General features: G+C 41.0%; 1 protein-coding gene across 1 annotated transcript in view; it reads left to right on the forward strand.

Moving 5' to 3' along the window:
* The first annotated feature begins 14,385 nt into the window (after positions 1-14,385).
* The window catches only part of AK3 (adenylate kinase 3), an 88,367-nt gene continuing 80,609 nt past the window's right edge, over positions 14,386-22,143 (forward strand). The window contains exon 1 of the mRNA XM_049774028.1: positions 14,386-14,403. Within this exon, the coding sequence (XP_049629985.1) occupies positions 14,388-14,403 (16 nt within the window). The 5' untranslated portion in view covers positions 14,386-14,387. The remainder of the gene's footprint in view (positions 14,404-22,143) is intronic.

Below are 22,143 nucleotides of genomic sequence, written 5' to 3' on the forward strand. Positions count from 1 at the left end.
TGCCTTTCATGCAAGAGGTCATCGGTTCGAATCCCAGCGTCCCATATGGTCCCCCGTGCCTGCCAGGAGCAATTTCTGAGCATGGAGCCAGGAGTAACCCCTGAGCACTGCCGGGTGTGACCCAAAAACCACAAAAAAAAAATTCATAACAAATCAATAATATGGGAAAATACTTTCAGGTAAAACCTATATCCTGACTCAAAGATACTGAACTAAACCCAACTCCTTGTACCTCAATGTCTGACAACTTAGCAAGCTTTCTCTGCCCTTATCAAGAAATTCTAAACGTTTCCCAACTTATAGTAGAGAAATCTAGCTGGGTAAACTGTACCTGAGGATAACTGTGAGTTACTTCATGTCCATGAGAAGAGAAGCACTGAGTCAGAGGAGTGACAGGAACAAAAAATTCTTCTAATTAGGTGTATCCCTCCCCTTGATGAAGTTCAACTTATAGCCCTGGCCACAGAATAATCCAAAAATGCAAAATTTAATGTTATTTTTGAACCTTAGGATCCAGCACAGCTTTGTGTCTAAATCTTTTAAGAACAATAACGGTGGGCTGGAGAGAGAGTATAGATTTGAACATTTGCCTTGCATTCTGCTGACTCCTGTTGGATCCCTGGTACCACCTAAGGTCCTCAGAGCATTGTGAGGAGTGATTCCTGAGAACAGAGACAGGAGCACTGACAGGTGTGACCCAAACTATCTCTCCCCATTCTATCCCCAAAAGAACAATAGAGCTCCAATGCCTTTTGCTCTGTGGAATGGCCTAAGAGTGGTTCTCTCCTTTTCTCAACAAGTTCTTGGGTCTTTAGACATTTCCTGGACACACAAGTAACAATATTGCTTTATGCATGACAGCAAAGTAGGAAGAATATTGGGTCAGAAATTGAAGGACAACAATGGTCCTTACTTGTCTGCTTGTGAGTCACTGGCTGCCACTCATTTTTCTATTAGTTTTTAGTATAGGAATAGCATAACTTGTTATTCATCCCCAGTTTTAATAATCTACTGGTAAAGCACACTAAAAACTGTAAAATGAGGTGCTCATAAATGACTCAATAGTTAAAAATGCTTCCCAGCTAAGCATGAGGCCCTGAATTCAAAAATCTGGTGCTTCCCATACACATTAAGGTGATGCTGACAGTCTCAAGGTCTAGGATTCAGAGAAAGCAAAAACAACACACAGACACCACACACACACACACACACACACACACACACACACACACACACACACACAAACACACGCAGAGAAAAGTATAAAAATAATAAAATAGGGGTCGGAGAGATAGCATGGAGGTAAGGCATTTGCCTTGTGTGCAGAATGATGGTGGTTTGAGTCCTGGCATCCCATATGGTTCCCTGAGTCTGCCAAAAGTGATTTCTGAGTGTAGAGCCAGGAGTAAGCACTGAAGAGCTGCGGGGTGTGACCCCAAGACAAAAACAACAAACAAACAAACAAAAAAAAATAATAAAATAAAGCATGAGTCCAATAACTAGGAACGTCTTTATTGGCAAATTGGAATACAGGAACTAATACCAGATGGCACCTAATTCAGAGAAAGTCAGGAACTGCCACAAGCAATGAAGGGGGAGCCTTCTTCCAGGTTGGGAAATTCTAGACCTTGCTGAGTTTCTCACATTTCAGGTTCCCTTCTGTAAATTGTTTTATGACTTTCCTGGTTTTGTTTGTGCCACTGTTCCTTCACTCAGTTTGATTTCATTTTGAGAATGAGATCTTCCAAGCTCCTTAGAATTCCCATCAGACCTCTCACCCAACTCTAAGTCTCCATCATTTCCTGCAGAAAGCTCCTAAGATGTTTTGGATAGGTAAGAGTCTAACAGAGTTCATCCCTTTTCCTTTTTGAGTTTGTTGTCTATTAGTGTTTGCCGAGCATTCTTTTTTCACCTGCTTATTAACATATTCTCAGTTGTTCTCACACAAGTGGATTACAAACCCAAAGCATAACCGAACAAAAAGGGCAAGGTGTGTCTTGACGTTCCTACCATCTATCTTTACATAGGAAATTTCTATTGAAAGCCCCAAAGCCAGAAACATATGGTCTGCTAAGTGTTACTGTATAAATGTTAATGTATCTTTAGGGGTGATGATGCCCCTATAACTGTCAATGGATTGGAACCTGCTTCCCCATAACTTCCCCATAACAACTGACAGGGTATACAATGAGTAGCTGGGCTGTCAGGAAGGGGGGCCCAGGAAGAAACCAGGGAAAACCTGTGAGTGGGGGGAAAAGGACATGAGGCCCAACCCCTCCCCCAGTAATAAACAGCCAGATGCACCTTGTTCCATTTTCTCTCTCCCTCTCCCCCTCCATATGAAATGTAGCAGTTTGGCCCTGGAGCTCCAAGACCTCTCTTGCAGGCTCAGGCTCTGTGTCTCTTGCATGTTCTCCTGTTCTCTTTACTTTTCTCTTTCTCTCTTTCTACATTCATATCGATGCAATAACTCACGTCTTTGTCTTTGTGAGGTCTCCATTTTCAGGTCCTTGCATAGTCCCTGATTTAATTGTGCCCATCTGGGCACCAACTCCAGAGCCCACCCAGGGATGCCAAATGTAGCAAAATGAAACATAGCAGTAAGAGAGTGAGAAACAGAGAGAGAGAGAGAGAGAGAGAGAGAGAGAGAGAGCAGAGAGCAAACAGAGATAGAGCAGACAGAGAGAGCAGACAGAGATAGAGCAGACAGAGAGAGAGCAGAGAGAGAGAGAGAGAGAGAGAGAGAGTAGACAGAGACAGAGTAAGGTGCATCTGGCTGATGCTTTATTACCGGAAGCCTGGTCCCCAAGCCTCCTAGCCCACAGGTTCTCCCCCATTTTCTTTCTGGGCACCCTTGTCTACAGGTCTGGCCTCTTTTGCTATACCGGTTTAGTTGACAGTCATAGGGTGAGTGGGTCTCAATCTATTGACATTACAGGGAGGCGTCATCACCCCCTTAAAGATACATTAATATTATACAGCAACACCTAAATTAAGGTGAGAGTGATTCCTGAAAATAGAGCACAGCCAGCAGTAATCCCTGAGCACATCCGGTGTGACCCTCAAACAAACAAAAGCACCCAAAAAAGCATGAAACCAGGTTGTTCTGGAAGCTGTTGTGATTATATCCAAGTCCCAGCCTCTTTGTGACCCAAGGTATTATAATACAGCTATGTGAATCAAGGGTATTTGTGTAATTTAGAAACATATATATATATATATATATATTTTTTTTTTTTTGGTTTCTGAGCTACACTTGGTAATTATCAGGGCTATTCCTGGCTCTTTGCTCAGGATTCACTCAGGAGATGATATGCTGGGGATAGAATCTGGCTTGGCTTTGTTCAAGGCAAGTAAGTGCCCTACTTGCTGTACTCTGCTCCCACCACTAACTTGAGTTAACTTTAAAGTGCTAGCATATTTACCTTTAGCAAGCATTTTTTTTATAACCTTAAGCCATTTATGATTAAAACTTTGTTTCTTCCTTTCCAATTATCCTTAATTTTTATACTGAATAGGACTTCCAAAACAATGGTAAAGAGATAAAGTAAAAAGACACATCTTTGTGTTGTTCCATGCTTTTGAGAGACTACGTTCACCATTAAGAATAAGGTTAACTTTACAGGCCGGAGAGATGGTGCAGTGGTAGGGCATTTGCCTTGCATGCGGCTGACCCAAGATGGATGGCGGTTCGATTCCACCCCCTCACACACACACAAGCCAGGAGCAATTTCTGAGCACATAGCCAGGAGTAATCCCTGAGCGTCACCAAGTGTGGCCCCCCAAAATCCAAAATTAATTAATTAGTTAATTAATTATAAAAAAGAATAAGAGGAACTTTAAATGTCTTTTGGGTTGTGGGGAGAGGATTGTAGTTGTTCTTTATCAGATAGAATAGCTCTTTTGTGTACAGATCAAGTTGAGATTTCAAAAGGGATAACTTCCATATTTGGGGAAGGTGTTTTTGGGTTTGCTCTTGGCTCTGTGCTCATGAATAATTCCTGACAGTACTTAGGAACTATATGGGAAGCTGGAATTTGGGGATCAAACCAGCTATGTGCAAGGCAAGCACCCTATCTGCTGTTTGATTTCTTTGTTCCCTTAACTTCCACTTTTTTTTTTGTTTGTTTGTTTTTGGACCACACTCAATGGCATTCAAGAGTTACTCCTGGCTCTGATGCTCCTGGCAGGCTCAAGGGATCATATGGGATGCCAGGGATCAAATCCGTGTCTGTCCAGTGTTGGCTGTGTGCCGGCAAAGACCCTACCGCTGTGTTATCACTTTGGCCCCTTAACTTCCACATTTAAGTGAAATTTTACTTCATGATTGAAACCAATTACAACTAATTTCAATATGATATTATTAAGAGTCATCTATATTACAATACCTGCAGATAATTCTTTTAGCAATAGAGGTCTGAGGCAGGAAGGCGTATGAACCACTTAAAATGGAATTTGTGAGCTGACAAATAGCAATGTCGATCTGAAGAGATCTTTAGCAACTTTGCATTTCCAGGACAAGAGGGTCCCTGGCAGTCCTCACTGAAGAAGGTTTCTGGATCACAAATGTTAGATCTCAAGTCTGGACAAATTCAATACCCAGATTTTTACTATGTTCCAGAAGTGTGCTATTAGAACCACCTGTCAATTTTACTTTAACTAGAATCTCACACACCAGATCTTTAGCTGTTATTGCCATTCTCCTGTCTGCTTTTTTGGGGGGAAGGGGTCACACCCGGTGGTGCTCAGGGGTTATTCCTGGCTCTATGCTCAGAAATCGTTCCTGGCAGGCACGGGTGACCATATGGGATGTTGGTTTTCGAACCACCATCCATCCTGGACTGGCTGCTTACAAGGCAAATGCCCTACCACTGTGCTATCCCTCTGGCCCCTCCTGTCTGCTTTTTGTGATAAGTGATGCTGTCTAGGTCCACCTTTGTGTAACTGGGATTCCTTTCCATTTACATGGCCCCATAGCTAGGGTTAGCAGTGGATATAATCTATTTGGATCTGTTAGGACTATCGCCATATCTCTTTTATTATTGGGGAGAGGCGGTTTGGGTCACACCCAGCAGCGCTCAGGGGTTACTCCTGGCTCAATGTTCAGAAATCGCTCCTGGAAGGCTCAGGGGACCATATGGGATGCCAGGATTCGAACCACCAACCTTCTGCATGCAGATAAACACCTTACCTCCATGCTATCTCTCCAGCCCCACTATCGCCTTATCAGTATATATAACAGTCATTATTCCTACTTTTCTTGAGTCTTTAATATCTAATAGGCATTGAGTTTTATAAAATGATTTTGTAAGATAATTTTTGAGATGATCAGGCTTTAAAAATCTGTTGAGGGGCTGGAGAGATAGTATAGCCTGTAGGGCATTTGCTTGCACATGGCCTACTAAGGTTTGATCTCTGGCATCCCATAGGGTTCCTGGAGCCTACCAGAAGTAATTTCTGAACACAGAGCCAGGAGTGGCCTAAATGACCAGGTGTGTCCCCAAAACAAAAGCAAACCAAAAGATCTGTTGAGGGGGCTGGAGCGGTGGTGCTAGCAGTAAGGTGTTTGCCTTGCTTGCACTAGCCTAGGATGGTCCGCGGTTCCATCCCCCAGTGTCCCATATGGTCCACCAAGCCAGGAGAGATTTCTGAGCACAGAGCCAAGAGTAACCCCTAGCTTCACCGGGTGTGGCCCAAACCCCCCCCCAAAAAAAAAGATTTGTTGACTTTTTAAATCAGATGACTTATTGAAATATATTTCATACAACATACTGATTGGTTCAAAAGTTTTTTATATATTCACTGTTTACCACTATTGCAATAAACCTATTTAAGAACATTTCACAGTGGGGATGGAATACAGCAGATAAGGTGCTTGCTTTTCTTTTTTTTTTTTTTGGTTTTTGGGCCACATCCGGTAACGCTCAGGGGTTACTCCTGGCTATGCGCTCAGAAGTTGCTCCTGGCTTGGGGGACCATATGGGACACCGGGGGATCGAACCGCGGTCCGTCCAAGGCTACCGCAGGCAAGGCAGGCGCACCTTACCTTTAGCACCACCGCCCGGCCCCAAGGTGCTTGCTTTTCACATAGTCAATCTGGGTTTGTTCCAGCACCCAATATAGTCCCCCAAGCCCTGCCAGGAGTGATCCCTGGGCATAGAACCAGGAGTAAGTACTGAGCGCCATTGGATGTGGGCCCCAAACAAACAAAAGGTGGGTAGTTGTTTTTTTTTTTTTTTCTTTAAATAAAAGAGCATTTTCAGGGGCCGGAGAGATAGCATGGAGGTAAGGCATTTGCCTTGCATGCAGAAGGACAGTGGTTCGAATCCCCGCATCTTGAGCCTGCCAGGAGCGATTTCTGAGCATAGAGCCAGGAGTAACCCCTGTGCCAGGTGTGACCCCCCCAAAACCAAAACAAAAAAACCCAAAAACCAAAAAAGAAATTTTTCAGGGCCAGAGTGATAGCACAATGTATAGGGCATTTGTCTTGCACGTAGTCAACCTGGGACTGATCTGGGTTTGATCACTGGCATCCCATTTCGTCCCCGGAGCCTGCCAGGAGCGATTTGTGAGTTCAGAGCCAGAGATACCCCTAAGAGCCAGCAGGTGTGGCCCAAAAACCAATGATAATAATAATAGTAATAATAATAATAATAATAATAATAATAATAATAAAAATGAACATTTTCATAGTTCAAAAAGAAACTCTGTATATCCTTTATTCTCTTGCTTAGCATAGTGTTTGTATATTATATTATACATATTATAGCAATATATCAACATTTTAATCCTTTTTGCAGTCAATTACAATTCCATTACAGAGATATATTACATTTTCTCCATCATTCATTTTTTGGAGGGCATTCAAATTATTTATACAGTTAGGTTAAATGCTATAGATAACATATTAAAAGCACCTTCTGTGGTATATTTGTTTTTGTTTTGGGTTTTGTTTTGTTATGTTTAGGGACAGTATCTAGGGATGCCCGGGGCTTACTCCTGGCTCTGTGCTCAGGAATCACTTGTAGTGGTGCTCAGGGAATTATACGGGGTGTTAGGGATTAAGCCCAGGTTGGCCTCATGTGATGCAAGCACTTTACTCCCTGTAGTATCTCTCCCGCCCCGTCATCTATATGTATTTTATGTGAATGTTTTCCCTTTGTCATATGCCAACGAGTGGAATTGGGTCACGTGGTAACTATGTTTAATTATCTGAGAGGTGGTCAGATTGCTTTCCAAAGTTAATTAACAATATAGAGAAATCAGAAGAGTTGTTTGATTTTTTTCCTTTCTTTTACTCGTTTTTGTTTGTTTTTGGGCCACACCTGACTGTGATCAGAGATCGCTTCTGGTAGACATAGGGAACCATATGGGATGCCAGGAATCGCACCTGGGTTAGCTATGTGCTAGGCAGACACCCTATCTGTTGTGCTATCACTCCAGCCAGTTGTTTGAATCTTTATCTTTAACATCCTCCTTACTATTTGAATTCCTTCATCTCTTTTCTTTCTTGTTCTTCCGTTCCTTAGAGAAATCTAAAAAATTTATAGAATGACTAAGGTCCTAAAATAGTCCCACTAAAAGCCCTTTGTTTTGTGGGGTATTTTTGTGTTGTGTTTTATTAGAATGAAAGTTCCTCTTCATTTAAAGTCACAACTGATCACTAAACTCATGAGTGTATTATATATAATTTGGTCATTGTAATCACATAATTAGTATATTACATTAGTATAATTATGTCAATATTTAATATTGATATATTAATCAGAACTTATAGGGACATATATGAATATCAACATAATATTAATATACTTGTCTGTTGATAGCTAATTATATACTATAAGACATTATATATTATATGATTATATTGATATAATTATATATTAATGTTCTATATGATTAATATATGATATTTATATAACGTGTATAATTATATAATTATAATTATATATAATTCAAATGTGTAATCCTAGCAGCAAAGTCCCCTCCTAAAACATTGCACTCTGTCAATATCAAAGGATTTTAGGACTCAAAAAAAACATAAAAATGTCTTAATTGGATTCATTTAGTGTAATAAATGAAGGAGTAGAATAACGTTTGAATGAGAAGATAAGGAGGAGGATGAAAAAGAGTAAAGTAGGGCAAGGAAAAGAGGATCACCTCAGGTTCTAAATATTTCTTACTAGGAGTCTCCATTTGTAGTCTTCCAGGGGCCTGGGGCCTTCCCCTGCAATGTTCAATTTAGGAGAGGGAACCTGATCCTTTGGTGCTCTAGTCCAGCAACGATGGGGAGCTGTTTAGGTGACATTCCTGGCAGTATTAGAAGTGAGGCCATATGGTGCCTATGGAATTAAACGGAGGGGTCTAGAAAGGGGTCTGAAAAAGGGGTCTGAGAGCTAAGAAGTGGTCTCTCGCTTTTTGGCAGTTTAAAAATATGATTTAAATTTGACAATGACCTCATAAGGCTGGTGATTACCTTCACCTGTTTTGTAAACAAGGCAAATGATGCTCAGAGATATTATTTTGCTCAAAACTTCTCAGACAGAGCTGGAGAGATAGCACAGCAGTAGGGCATTTGCCTTGCATATGGCCAACTCAGGACAGATCCAGGTTTGATCTCCAGCATCCCATATGGTCCCCTGACCTGCCAGGAGCAATTTTTGAGGAATAAGCCCTGAATGCCGCAGGGTGTGGCCAGGAACCCCCCCCCCTACCAAAACAAAACAAAACAAAACAAAAAAAACCCCTCAGACATGACTGCACAAATTTAAATGCTGGGGTTTAGTCAGTTTTTGAAATTTATTTTTGTGGGTGGGTCGGGGCCACACCCGGCGTCACTCATGGCTCTGCAATGAGAAAATCACTCCTGGCAGGCTCCGGTGACCCTGTGGGATGGAACCTGTGTCTATCCTGAGTTGGAAATATGCAAGGCAAACGCCCTGTCGCTGTGCTATTTCTCTGGCCTCAATTTTTGAAATTTATACTGGAAGTTTATTCTCATGATTATATGATTACTCTGTTCTTAAGTCTTTGAATATAAATCTTGTTTGTTTGTTTGTTTTTGCCAGACCTGGCAGTGCTCAGGCCTTACTTCAGGTGCTGTGTTCAGGGATCACTTATGGTGGTAATGTATGGTGCCAGGGATTGCCACATACAAGAAAATCACCTTATACGCTGTCTTTCTGATCTCAATGCACTTTTAATTCTGAGGCTGTACCCCAGTTAGGACATTTTTTTTCAGGGCCCAATATGGTCCACCAGCATGGGCAAGAGTGATTTCTGAGCACAGAGAAGGAAGTCACTCTTGAGTACAAAACAGGGCCTTGAACACTGCTGGGGGTGACTCCCCAACCCAACCAAACAACAAAACAAAAATCTAATTGAAGGGGTTCTATTAGCAGACTATTGAGATGTCTTGCTTCTAGAGAGAAGTTAGTGATCTTATGGGAGGTCAGTCTGAGATGGAGTAGTTTGGACTCAAAGGACAAGTGATGCCACAGGCTAGGATCAAATACTCTAAGGAAACATATTCTCTGGGTTAGATTACAATATTTGTCAACTGACAGAAATGCCAAAGTTAGATAAGTGAGACTTCATGTAAAATTCCTCAGGGATAATTTTAGATCATCACTTTTAGTACCAAAAAAAAGCTACTTAGATTTTTGTAACCCAAAGAGCCATTAGCAACTTCTAAAAATAGAGCCAAATGATTACACAAGCCAGGTATTTGTTTTCTTTTGTCTTTGACTTAACATGATTTTGAAAAATAAGTAAAAACAAATGTCTTGTTCAGATAGTACACTTGCCTTGCATGTGTCTGGCTGTGCATGGTTCAATTCCTGTCACCCATATAGTTCTATCATTAACCTGGCCAGAAGTGATATCTAAGGACCAAGCTATGAATAGGTCCTAAGCACTGCTGGGTGTGGGCCACAAAAATTAAATACATAAATAAATAACAGAGACAAATATTTAAAATTAAATCTTGTACCATCATCAAATAAAGTCAAAGTGTAGAGAATTCTGACATCCATCTCTGTCTTTCTGTCTTATTCCCTCCACCCTGTCTAGAGAGAGACGTACGGGTTCATTTTATTTTGTTTTGGTTTGGTTTGGTTGGTTTGAGGCCATACCTAGTGATGCTCAAGGCTTATTCCTGGCTCTGTGCTCAGGGATTATTACTGGTGGGCTCAAGGGTCCATTTGGGATGCCAAGGTTGAACCCAGGTTGTCTGTGTGCAAGACAAGCATCCTACTTGCTGTACTATCACTCTGACTCCAGCTGGTTTGTATCCTTTAATAAAAAAAAATGTATAAAGTTTGTTGTTCATTTGTTTTTGTGCTCACATCTAGCAGTGACCAGAGTTTACTCTTGGGGTCTGGCTCAGGAATCACTTGTGGCAGATCTCATAGGGGCTCATAAGAGATGCTGAGCATAGAACTTGGGTTGGCTGCATGCAAGGCTATAGTAACCTGCTATACCTGCTATAGTAACTCTCAGACCCAATTTGTATTTAATTTTGCTTTATATTTATCCAATCAAATATAAATATATTTATATAATATAATAAATATATATTATATTATAATCATGTATCCCCTTTATTGAGTGTATTGCCACTTTTTGATTATTGCCTTTCCTCCTCATTTTTTCTCCACTGGCAATCATGTCAAAGTAGTGACTAAAGATATTTTACATTTAGGCCAAAGCAATAGTACAGTGGATAGGGCTCTTGCTTGCATGTGGCCAACCCGGGTTCAATTTCCAGCTTCCTATATGGATCCCAAGAGCCCTCCAGAAGTGATCCCTGAGAACAGACAGGAGTAAATCCTGAGCACAGCTGTTGTGGCCCCCAAACAAAACAAAAACAAAATAGATATTTTAGTTGTCGTTGTTATTATTTTTTTACTTTATTTGGTTTTGGGGTCACACTGGTTACTCTTAGTGAAGTAATCTTGGTGTATTAAAATCTGTTATTGTGTAAGTGGCAAAAGTTATGAGTGAGGCTCTTCCTTCCACCCAAGCCAGAACACACACCAATCCTGAAATGTGGGTTAGAAATATTTTCCTAACTTTATAATTTGTCTTTCTTTAGGATGTATTTTGTATCGCAAAAATAAATTATATTCCAAATGGACCGAGGATGGTGCACAAATGCTAAAATGGACTTACTTACATGTATGAAGCCCCAAACCTTTCCAACATTGCATGAGCCAACCTCTTAGCATTATTAGTCTCCACTGCAATAAAAAGAAGATTCATTATAAGATTAAGCCATACATGTATGAGCCCTCAGGTTTGATACCAGGGAACGCATACACATTGTTTTTTCAATTATTTAAACATTGTGATTATAAAGTTGTTCCTGATTGAGTTTCAGTCATTCAATGTACATCACCATTCACCAGTGCACATTTCCCACCACCAATGACCCTAGTTTCTCTCCCAACAACCCCACACCTGCCTCTGGAGCAGGAATTTTAATCTCTCTCTCTCTGTCTCTCTCTCTCTCTCTGTCTCTCTCTCTCTCTCTTTCTCTCTCTCTCTCCTTCTCCCTTTCTCTCCTTCTCTCTCCCCCCCCTCTCTCTCCTTCTCTCCCTCCCTCGCTTTGTTATCGTTTTAGACACTGTGGCTTGCACTATTGTCAATGAAGGGGTACCATGCATATCACTTTATCTCCTTTCAGCACCCAATTCTTGTTCAAAGTTATCAGTTCCAACTATCATAGTCATAGTGGTTCCTTTTCTACCCTCCTTGCACTGCTCCACTATATGTCGCAAGCTTCTTACAAATGTCTGGTCCTCCTGGACCTTGTCTCTATTGTCTCTGGATATCATTACCATACTATCTTTTTTTCTTATACATCACAAATAATTGAGATTATTCTATGTTTATCCCTCTTCCTTTGACTCATTTTACTCAGCATAATACTCTCCATATCATCCATGTACAAGCAAATTTTATGACTTCATTTTTCCTAACAGCTGCCTAGTTATTTCATTAATTTATACAGTCCAGATTTAAGTATTTATTGCCTCTGAATTTTTTATGTTTGTTGTTGTTATTGTTTATTTGTTTTGTGGTCAAACCCAGTGGTGTTCAAGATTCTGGCTTCTTCAAAATTCCTAGAAGTGCTTTAAACACTTTTTAAATCTCTTCATCACTCAGTTTTATTTTGGGGGTATGTAGTGGTTGGGCCACACCCTGAGGTGCTCCTGGCTATCTGCTCAGAAATAGCTCCTGGCAGGCATGGTGGACCATATGGGATGCTGGGATTCGAACCAACCACCTTAGGTCCTGGGTTGTCTGCTTGCAAGGCAAAAACGCCTCTGTGCTATCTCTACAGCCCCCCAGTTTTATTTTAAGTTGAAGAATAGTGGATATACAAAACAATTTCAGGCATATATTGGTTTGAAATATGTACAGTGTGAAATGATAACAATAAGTCTTTTACTATCTAATCTTAGCCATTTTTGCTACATTAAGTATAATATCACTCCCAGTCCTGACCATGGGCACTATGAAAAGCTTCACCCAGTAGATGAAGTGAGTGTAGATAGAACATTGGATGCTTTGGTGAACCATCAATACCAGCATGCTTCAGAATGAATGTTTTATTTATTTATTTATTTATTTATTTATTTATTTATTTATTTATTTATTATTTATTTATTGGTTTTTGGATCACACCCAGCATCACTCAGGGGTTCCTCCTGGCTCTATGCTCAGAAATCGCCCCTGACAGGCTCTGGGCAAGGCAAATGATCTTTCTCCATGCTATCTCTCTGGCCCCTGAACAACATTTTTATTTTATTCATTTACTTATTTTTTTGTTTTGGGTCTCAGCCGGCAGCACTCAGGGGTTATTCCTGGCTCTATGCTTAGAAATCGCTACTGGCAGGCTCAGGGAACCATATGGGATGCCGGGAATCGAACCACCATCCTTCTGCATGCAAGGCAAATGCCCTACCTCCATGCAATCTCTCTGGCCCCTGAAAAACATTTTTAAATCAACACTTTTCTACGTTTCTTACAAGGTTTTCTATGTACCTAAAATTTCAAGTATCCAAGTTTTTGAGATTAGAAATACTTCTCTACACACCTTAGATTTTTCTAGTAATTCATAACTTGTTCTTATCCAGTATACTTTTGATAATTCTTCTAAGATTTCATAATCCTTTCATTTGGTCTTTTCCTTATTTCTCCTTTTTTTGCTTTGAAATATATAATAATCTTTTTCTGACTACATAAATTAAATGTGTAATTTTTCTATTTTCACTTTTACTCATAAACATATATGAGCTATTAAATGTAACAGAGTGCTTTCTTTCCACCCAACTAGCTCAGATTCAAAGGAAGCAAGCTTTTCTACATCATCCCATTCTAAAATAATTTCTGTCTTTGAAATCCAAAATAATTTTGGAATCTCTGAGGGATATTTCGGGCTTTGTTTGTTTTCACAGAGCTCTTTCTGTGGTAGTTTAGTGTTATAGCACAAATAAGTGATAATAAATGATAGCCTTTATCGAACATTTATTTACTCTGTAGTTGGTATTGTATTTTACACTCAGCCATACTATCTTCCATGACCAATTATAGGGGCCTGAGTAGGGTGTTTGCCTTGCAAGCTGCAACCTAAATTCAATCCTTGCATTCCATATGATTGGTCCTCAGAGCCTGCCAGGACTAACCCCTGAACACTGTCTTGGTGTGCCCTGACAAACAACAAACAAACAAACAAAAACATGACTATTTAACAGATAAAATAGCTACTCTGATGGTTGGCCTATTTCTAGTCCCTGAACTTGTCAAACACTTCGTTTTATGTCCTTTCCCCCCTTTCCTGTGCTGTTCTCCCTCCATCTTCTCCTCATTCTTAGTAAAAATGACATTTCCTTTTCAACAGTCTCACTCCATATTTTCATATTTTCTATTTAGTTTTGTTCATAGCATTATTTCAGATGAATGTTTTCCTCTTTTATTTTTTCGTGACACTCCTCTGTGAGACTTTCAACACCAAGGAACAAATTTTGTCTTCTTAGATTACACTAAGATCATCAAGCAGAGGGAAGTTTTGGAAGGAGAGGGCAGTGACTGAAAGTGACCTAGGACAGTAATGGGCATCTTGGTGGTAACGAAGGTACTGTAACTGTGTACATTGAACTTTAACCGGAAACACTATCGAAGCCATATTATCTCCACTAAATACATTAAACTTTTTTATTGTTCACCTTGGCTTCCCTAGGTTTTCTGCACACTGTCAGCACCGACCAAGTCAGTTTTCTGGAATTTAATCCTTTCTGAAGGCAAGTGGGGGGGGGGGGGGCTGCAACGTGCAGCACTTTGAGCTCAAGCACCTCTCCAGCGGGGACCTGCTGTGGGACAACATGCTGCGGGGCACAGGTGGGAGCCGGGGGACCCCCCCTTGCCCAGGGAGGAGGTGGTGGTCACAGAGGCCAAAGGGGGCCCCAGGTGCGACGCAGCACCCCACCCCACCCGTCATCTTGACTCCAAACCACTGCACCCCGGGACCTCAGGCCTCTGTGGGCAGCTCCGGGCAAGCAAATGGGGAGAGGACAAGGAGCGAGACCGGGGCAATGTTGAGATTGGAAGAAGGCTCGCCTTTGGGAGGCCAGTTCTGCCTTTGGGTGCAGCTCCAAGGTTGGCCTTTGACCAGCTCAGAATGACTAGGTCTGGATTTATTTATTTATTTATTTATTTATTTATTTATTTATTTTTGCGGGGGTGGAATGGGAGAGACTTGAACTGATTTTTAATTTTTTTTTCTGGCTCCGACCTTTCCCCCCCAACTCTCTTGCAAGCTGAGATACCACCTTACACCAGTGAGGATGGCTCACTTTAAAAATAATGGGAACAATCTCTGTTGGTGGGGATGCGGTATGAAAGGAACTCTCATACACTGCTGGTGGGAATGCCCCCTAGTACAACACCTATGGAGAACAGTCTGGAGAGTGCTCAAAGAACTCAGAATTGAGCTGCCATTTGACCCAGCAATTGCTCTCCTAGGTATATACCCCCAAGTGGGAAGGACATTCATTCCAAAATATGTGTGCGCCCCACTATTTATCGCAGCACTCAGTATAATAGCTAAGTCTTGGAACCAACCTCGATGTCCAACAACAGATGAATGGATCATTAAGATGTGGTATCTATACACAATGGAATATTACATGGCAGTCAGAAATGATACAATCACAGACTTTGCAGCAACATGGAAGGACCTAGATTATATTATATTAAACGAAGTAAGTCAGAAGACAAAAGAGAAACACAGAATGGTAGCACTATTCTGAAGCACCCAGAACATACATCTTATACACAACTAATACTCAACAATCAAATAACAGGGTTTAACAGGGTAGAAACTCCAAACACTGCAATAGTCAACATATACTCGGTAGCAGTGCTCAAAATACTTGAAAAAGGAACAACGCAAACTCTTGACTACACATTATACCACAAAGAAAACAGCAACACCAAAAACTGCAGCATAGAGAGAACAGGTATGTAATCAACCTTCCACAACAAAGGCCCACAATAATCTCTTAGAGATCGTATACAGGAACACAGGTAAAGCACACCACGGGAAATCACTGTCTCCAATGGAAACATCCCATAACACTACGTTTTAATGCCTTTATCTTACTATATTTAAAATTACCTCTCAGCTTTTATGTCCACAGGCGTCCTTGGATACAAATGGCGGACAAACTAAGACGGCAGCGCGGGATACCACACGAGATACCATACCTAGCTGCACTATGAGATGCCCCAAGAAAACTCTTTAACATACACTTTATCTCTAGGTTATACCTTCTTTTAGGAATTGAAGCACATGACCAGTCAGACCACCGAAGCAGTAACTGCGACGTACAGACTTAAACTACAGGCTCTATTCTTCGAACACATTCAAGCAAACTAGCATTCCCTTGCTATTCTCTCCTCTCTTCTCACTACTTTCTTTTTCTTTTTTTTTCTTTTTTTTCTTTTCTATTCTTCTGTTTACTTTTTTCCTTTTCTCTTATCCCTTTCTTTCTAATGTATTTTCTCTTTTATCCCTTCCTACCCCCTCCGTATACCTTCCCCTTCCCCCCTTTGGAAATCCAAATGTCCCTTCACTCCTCAATCCCATACAGACCTCCCGCCATATTAAAACTCTCCACCCTCAGTCCTTAATCTATTAGGCATCAAGATTGACCTCCTACCCCAACGAACCAGTACCTAGCACCCAGGTGAGAGGACACCCAGTCAAACCCACACCTCTTCTCCTGCAAGAAAAGGCAGCCAACTCCCCTGCAGATTCATGCTGCGCGGCCCTCCCTACCAACTCCCCCTAATGTGGACTGTTACTTGAAACCAGACTTAGGCCTACAAATATCCTCAATGCAAGAACTCTTCCAGGACCTCGCTGCAGCAAATCTTTTGCCAATCTGAAGAAGATCAGGGGATGGGATGGAAAGACACCTGGGAACCCATACACCACAAGAAAAACCCAAAAGACAATGGGAAAACCTGTACTTCCAACATAAGCATAAGACCTGTATCACACCACCTCTTTCCCTGCTTTTCCCCAAATGTAAGATAGTCTTTTGCATCACTTTGGTCCTTTAAATACTTTGCTAACTCACTTTAAAAAAAAAAAAGTCTGACCTACATATACATATGTAAGCACATACATTTTTATTCCGTATTTTTTTCTATTTTTTATTTTTTTTATCTTTTTTTGGGTATGTAACCTGTTTCTGTTTTCCCCTTTGACCACACCCAAATGCACCGACAATATAATGTAGCACCATTTCCCCCTGCAAAGGCACACTAAAAAAGGGGAAATCTTACATATAAAAAAAGAGCTCTTATCTACTAGAGATAGGAACTCATAGTTGTTTACAATACAGGGATATCTCCTACCTTGAAAATATGTCATGTGGAATCAACTTAGACCTCAGGTGATTAGATACCATCTGTCCAGCCTTGAACCCTGGATCCCAGACATAGAAATGGCACAGTTCTTCACAACTGCTACAGGAAACGAATCCCGTTCGGGACAGCCTTAATACTGCGAGGTCACCAACAAGTGCCAGCTCTAGTAAGACATCCTGACAACGAGGAAAATGGGAACAACTTGACCTAAGTGCAGGTTATCCTACCTTACCAGCTAATGACAAGACAATATCAGAAGACTTGTCACCCTTTGGTAGGTCCAAAAGCCAAGATCGCGAGTTACAGATGACTGGCTGCTGGAACCATGACCAGACTGTATACAGCCTGGGACCAATAAAAAAGCCCTAATCTAGGGTTTGAACTATGACCTGCACAATAAACATGATCCCCAGTTCCAAAGGTCTGGCAGAGACCATTGTAACGGAATGGGGCTTCTGGAAGCACAAAGAAAGACGCTATCCTAGGTGCCATCCTAGGTTCAGTGCGAAGACCAAGATCACCAACCACAGAAGATGGATTAAAATGACACTGAGTGAACAGAACTTCTAGAACCACAAAGACTGACTTCATCATAAGTCCCACCTCTGGATCTGTGCAGATACTGAGATCTTTAGACACAGAGGCCTGATTGTATAACCCAGGACAGAGCAGAAGTCTTCCAAACACCACAAAAGCACCACCGGGAGAGTAAATGATCCTGAACAGAGTCTATAGTTAATCCCATGACAATATACTCCACGGACGGAGAAATCCCATATCTCTTAGGCCAAGTGAATTCCTTTTCTAATGACCCCAATATTTACTGTGCCAGGGCAGGAGGGAAAAAACAAAAAATACAAAATATTGTTTATTTTTTATATATTATTTTATCTTCATTTATTATTATTTTTTTATTTACCTATCTACTTTTGGTCAATTTCTCTGTTTGGGTGTGATTATTGAAGTTGTTGTCCCCAGTTATACTTATTCTTTCTCTTCCTTTCTGTTCTTTCTTTATATGCTATGCCATGTTTCTTATATCAAGACCATGGCGGTTGTTTTTGTTGTTGTTGTTTTGTTTTGTTTTGTTTTGTGTTTTTTTTGTTTCTGTGTTTTTTTTTCTTTGTTTTGTTTTTTCTTTTTTTTTTTTGGTGCTTATCGTTATTGTTGGAGTCCTCACTGGATATTTGACACTTTTTTTTGTACTGGTGGAATGTTTCATCTTTTTTCTCTCCTTCGTCTCTCAAACCGATGATGAAAGCCTCTAGAAGAATTCCGCTTATTTTCAGCGTATTAGACTTTTACCCCAGTTTATTACTTTTCTCTCCTTCAAACAAAACCACGTAACTTGAACTAGCTAGTCCTGCTCCCCCAGTTAGAGGGGGAAATAAGGGAGGCACCAGGACCGAACAGATGCAAGACTACTAAGTAGTAGGCTAGATACAGAGGAGACCACATATTCTAGCAACCCTGGGGGGTGAGGGAAGAGGATATGGGAGGTAGGACAAAAACAGAGGTGTAGGGAGGACAATTTGGTGATGGGAATCCCCCCTGATTTTATGTAAATATGTACCTAAATATTATTGTCAACAATATGTAAGCCACTATGATCAAAATAAAAATTATATTATAAAAAAGAATTTTATTAAGGGGCCAGAGTGATAGCATAATAGATAAGATGCTTGTCTTGCACTCAGCCTACCTGGCATCAGGTATGGTCCCCGGAGAACTGCCAGGAGTAATTTCTGAGTGGAGAGCCAGGAGAAACCCCTGAGCATAGTCAAATATGACAACGCGCCCCCCTCAAGAAAAAAGAAGGAAAAAAGAAAAAGAATTTTATCAGAACTAGTTTTATTGTGTATATGGTTGGTAGACCAGCTTCAGCATAGAGTTAAAGATACATCAAAATTAGAAAGTATATTAACAACGAAATTTAAAGCTAATTAAACTGGGGGGGCTCACACCTGGTGGCGCTGTTACTCCTGTCTCTGCTACTCCTGTCACTGCACTCAGAAATCGCTTCAAGCAGGATTGGGGGACCATATGGGATGTGGGAATCGCACCAACGACAGTTCAGGATTGGCCGCATGCAAAGCAAATGTCTTACCGTTGTGCTATTGCTCCAGCCCCAAAAGCTAATTAAACTTTTAAAAATGTAAGAGATAATGTTGTTTGTTTATTCTTTTGTTGTTTGGGGGCCACCCCATCTCCTCATGTGCTCACTGTTTACTCCTACTCTGTATATAGGGGGTGATGTGAACCAGGGTCAGCATTATGTAAGGAAGGCATTCTGCCCAAAATTCTTAATTGAATTTTCCCTCTTCCCTTCCTTTTGCAGTTCTGGGATAATGGGTTGGTTGAGGTGGCCCTGATAGCTGAGCATTTGGCATGAGAGAAATGCTGGGGAAGGGGATCTGATTCTGTTTGCTTTATTTTATTATTTTGTTTTTGCTATGTTTTGTAATGGGGGGAGACACACCCAGCAGTGCTCAGGGCTTATTCCCTGTTTTATGCTTTGTGCCCAGGGATCAGTTCTGGCAGTGCTCAGGGGACTGGTTGTGGTGCCTGGCATTGAATCAGTATCCACCACATGCAAGACAAGTGCCTTACCTGCTATGCTATCTCTTTGGCCCTTGTTTTTTTTCTTTATGTGCTTTATTTCTCCTTCCATTCCATCCCCCCCCTTTTTTTCATTTTTTATTTAAACACCTTGATTACATACATGATTTTGTTTGGGTTTCAGTCATGTGAAAACACCACCCATCACCAGTGCAACATTCCCATCACCAATGTCCCAAGTCTCCCTCCTCCCCACCTGAACCCCGCCTGTACTCTAAACAGGCTCTACATTTCCCTCATACATTCTCAATATTAGGACAGTTCAAAATGTAGTTATTTCTCTTACTAAACTCATCACTCTTTGTGGTGAGCTTCCTGAGGTGAGCTGGAACTTCCAGCTCTTTTCTCTTTTGTGTCTGAAAATTATTATTGCAAGAATGTCTTTCATTTTTCTTAAAACCCATAGATGAGTGAGACCATTCTGCGTTTTTCTCTCTCTCTCCGACTTATTTCACTCAGCATAATAGATTCCGTGTACATCCATGTATAGGAAAATTTCATGACTTCATCTCTCCTGACAGCTGCATAATATTCCATTGTGTATATGTACCACAGTTTCTTTAGCCATTCGTCTGTTGAAGGGCATCTGGGTTGTTTCCAGAGTCTTGCTATGGAAAATAGTGCTGCAATGAATGTAGGTGTAAGGAAGGGGTTTTTGTATTGTATTTTTGTGTTCCTAGGGTATATTCCTAGGAATGGTATAGCTGGATCGTACGGGAGCTCGATTTCCAGTTTTTGGAGGAATCTCCATATTGCTTTCCATAAAGGTTGAACTAGACGGCATTCCCACCAGCAGTGGATAAGAGTTCCTTTCTCTCCACATCCCCGCCAACACTGTTTATTCTCATTTCGCTACCCAGCGAGCGGCTCTCCTCAGAGCCCTGGGATGTGAACCCCCAAAAAACTGCATTCTGAAGCTACCCAGTGAGCGAGCGAAAAAGAACACCATCGCAACAAGAAGAAAAAATCACACTAAGAACGGTGCTGGATCACAGAAGTAAGCATTTCTCTCTGCTGCGTGCTCAGGCCTAAGATTTGATTCTGTTTGAGGCTTCATCCACGGAGGACTCCCCTCCCTTAGAGGCAATTCGGCCCATCCAGAAAGGGCGGAGCCAGAGGAGAGTGGTGCCTGCATCATATAGCCAATGAATTCCACCACAACACATAGAAAAACCCACAATACAAGTGTGACAATGAGGAAACAACGCAGGCCAGCATCAGACATAGAGAATGAAGATGACAATTCTGAGGACCACATAATGACCAACCAATTAATCAACCTCTCAGATAGATAGATAGACTAGCAATATGGAAGATGCTCAAAGAACTCAAAGAAACGATGGATCGAGTTGAACAGAACACTAATAAGAACCAAGAAAATATGAAGACAGAAATCACAAAACTCCAAACTGAAATAACATGTCAACTAACAGGTCTGAAAAACTCAGTAAACGAAGTGAATGACAAAATGGATAAGCTCTGGGACTGGGTATCAGAAGCTGAGAATAGACTTGGTGCTGTGGAAGATGAGACACATAACAATTCCATACAGCAGGAGAGATTGGAAAAATAACAAAGCAAATGAACAGACAATGGAAAAATTAGTCAAAGAATGGGAACAGATGAAAATAGAGTCTATGATAAGATCAACAGAAACAACTTAAGAATCATTGGAGTCCCAGAGACCCAGGAAGAAAATTTCCAGGAAGAATCAACGGTCAAAAACATCATTAAAGAGAAACTTCTAGAGCTAAAGAATATATGTGATCAAATCCTGCATGCTCGGAGAGTACCAACCAAAAGAGACCCCAGAAAAAACACCCCAAGACACATCCTAGTCACAATGACAAATCCCACAGATAGAGACAGAATTCTGAAAACAGCAAGATCAAAAGGGGAAATTACATTCAAGCAAGCATCCTTGAGATTTACAGCAGACCTGTCACTTGCTTGGAGAGTGCAGTTTCCTCCTTGAAGATGCCTGTAATGTCCTGGAGTGTTTTGCCTATGTGCTGTTCTATATATCTTATGGTTTGGGGGCTGATATCGAGGTCTTTAATCCATTTAGATTTTACCTTCGTACATGATGTTAGCTGGGGGTCTAAGTTCAATTTTTTGCAAGTGGCTATCCAATTGTGCCAACACCACTTGTTGAAGAGGCTTACCCTGCTCCATTTAGGATTTTCTGCTCCTTTATCAAAAATTAGATGATTGTATGTCTGGGGAACATTGTCTGTGTATTCAAGCCTATTCCACTGATCCAAGGGCCTGTCCTTATTCCAATACCATGCTGTTTTGATAACTGTTGCTTTGTAGTACAGTTTAAAGTTGGGGAAAGTAATTCCTCCCATATTCTTTTTCCCAATGATTGCTCTAGCTATTCGAGGGTGTTTATTGTTCCAAATGAATTTCAAAAGTGCCTGATCCACTTCTTTGAAGAATGTCATGGGTATCTTTAGAGGGATAGCATTAAATCTGTATAATGCCTTGGGGAGTATTGCCATTTTGATGATGTTAATCCTGCCAATCCATGAGCAGGGAATGCGTTTCCATTTCCGTGTGTCCTCTCTTATTTCTTGGAGC

Source organism: Suncus etruscus, chromosome 1, assembly GCF_024139225.1.
Source record: "Suncus etruscus isolate mSunEtr1 chromosome 1, mSunEtr1.pri.cur, whole genome shotgun sequence".
NCBI lineage: Eukaryota > Metazoa > Chordata > Mammalia > Eulipotyphla > Soricidae > Suncus > Suncus etruscus.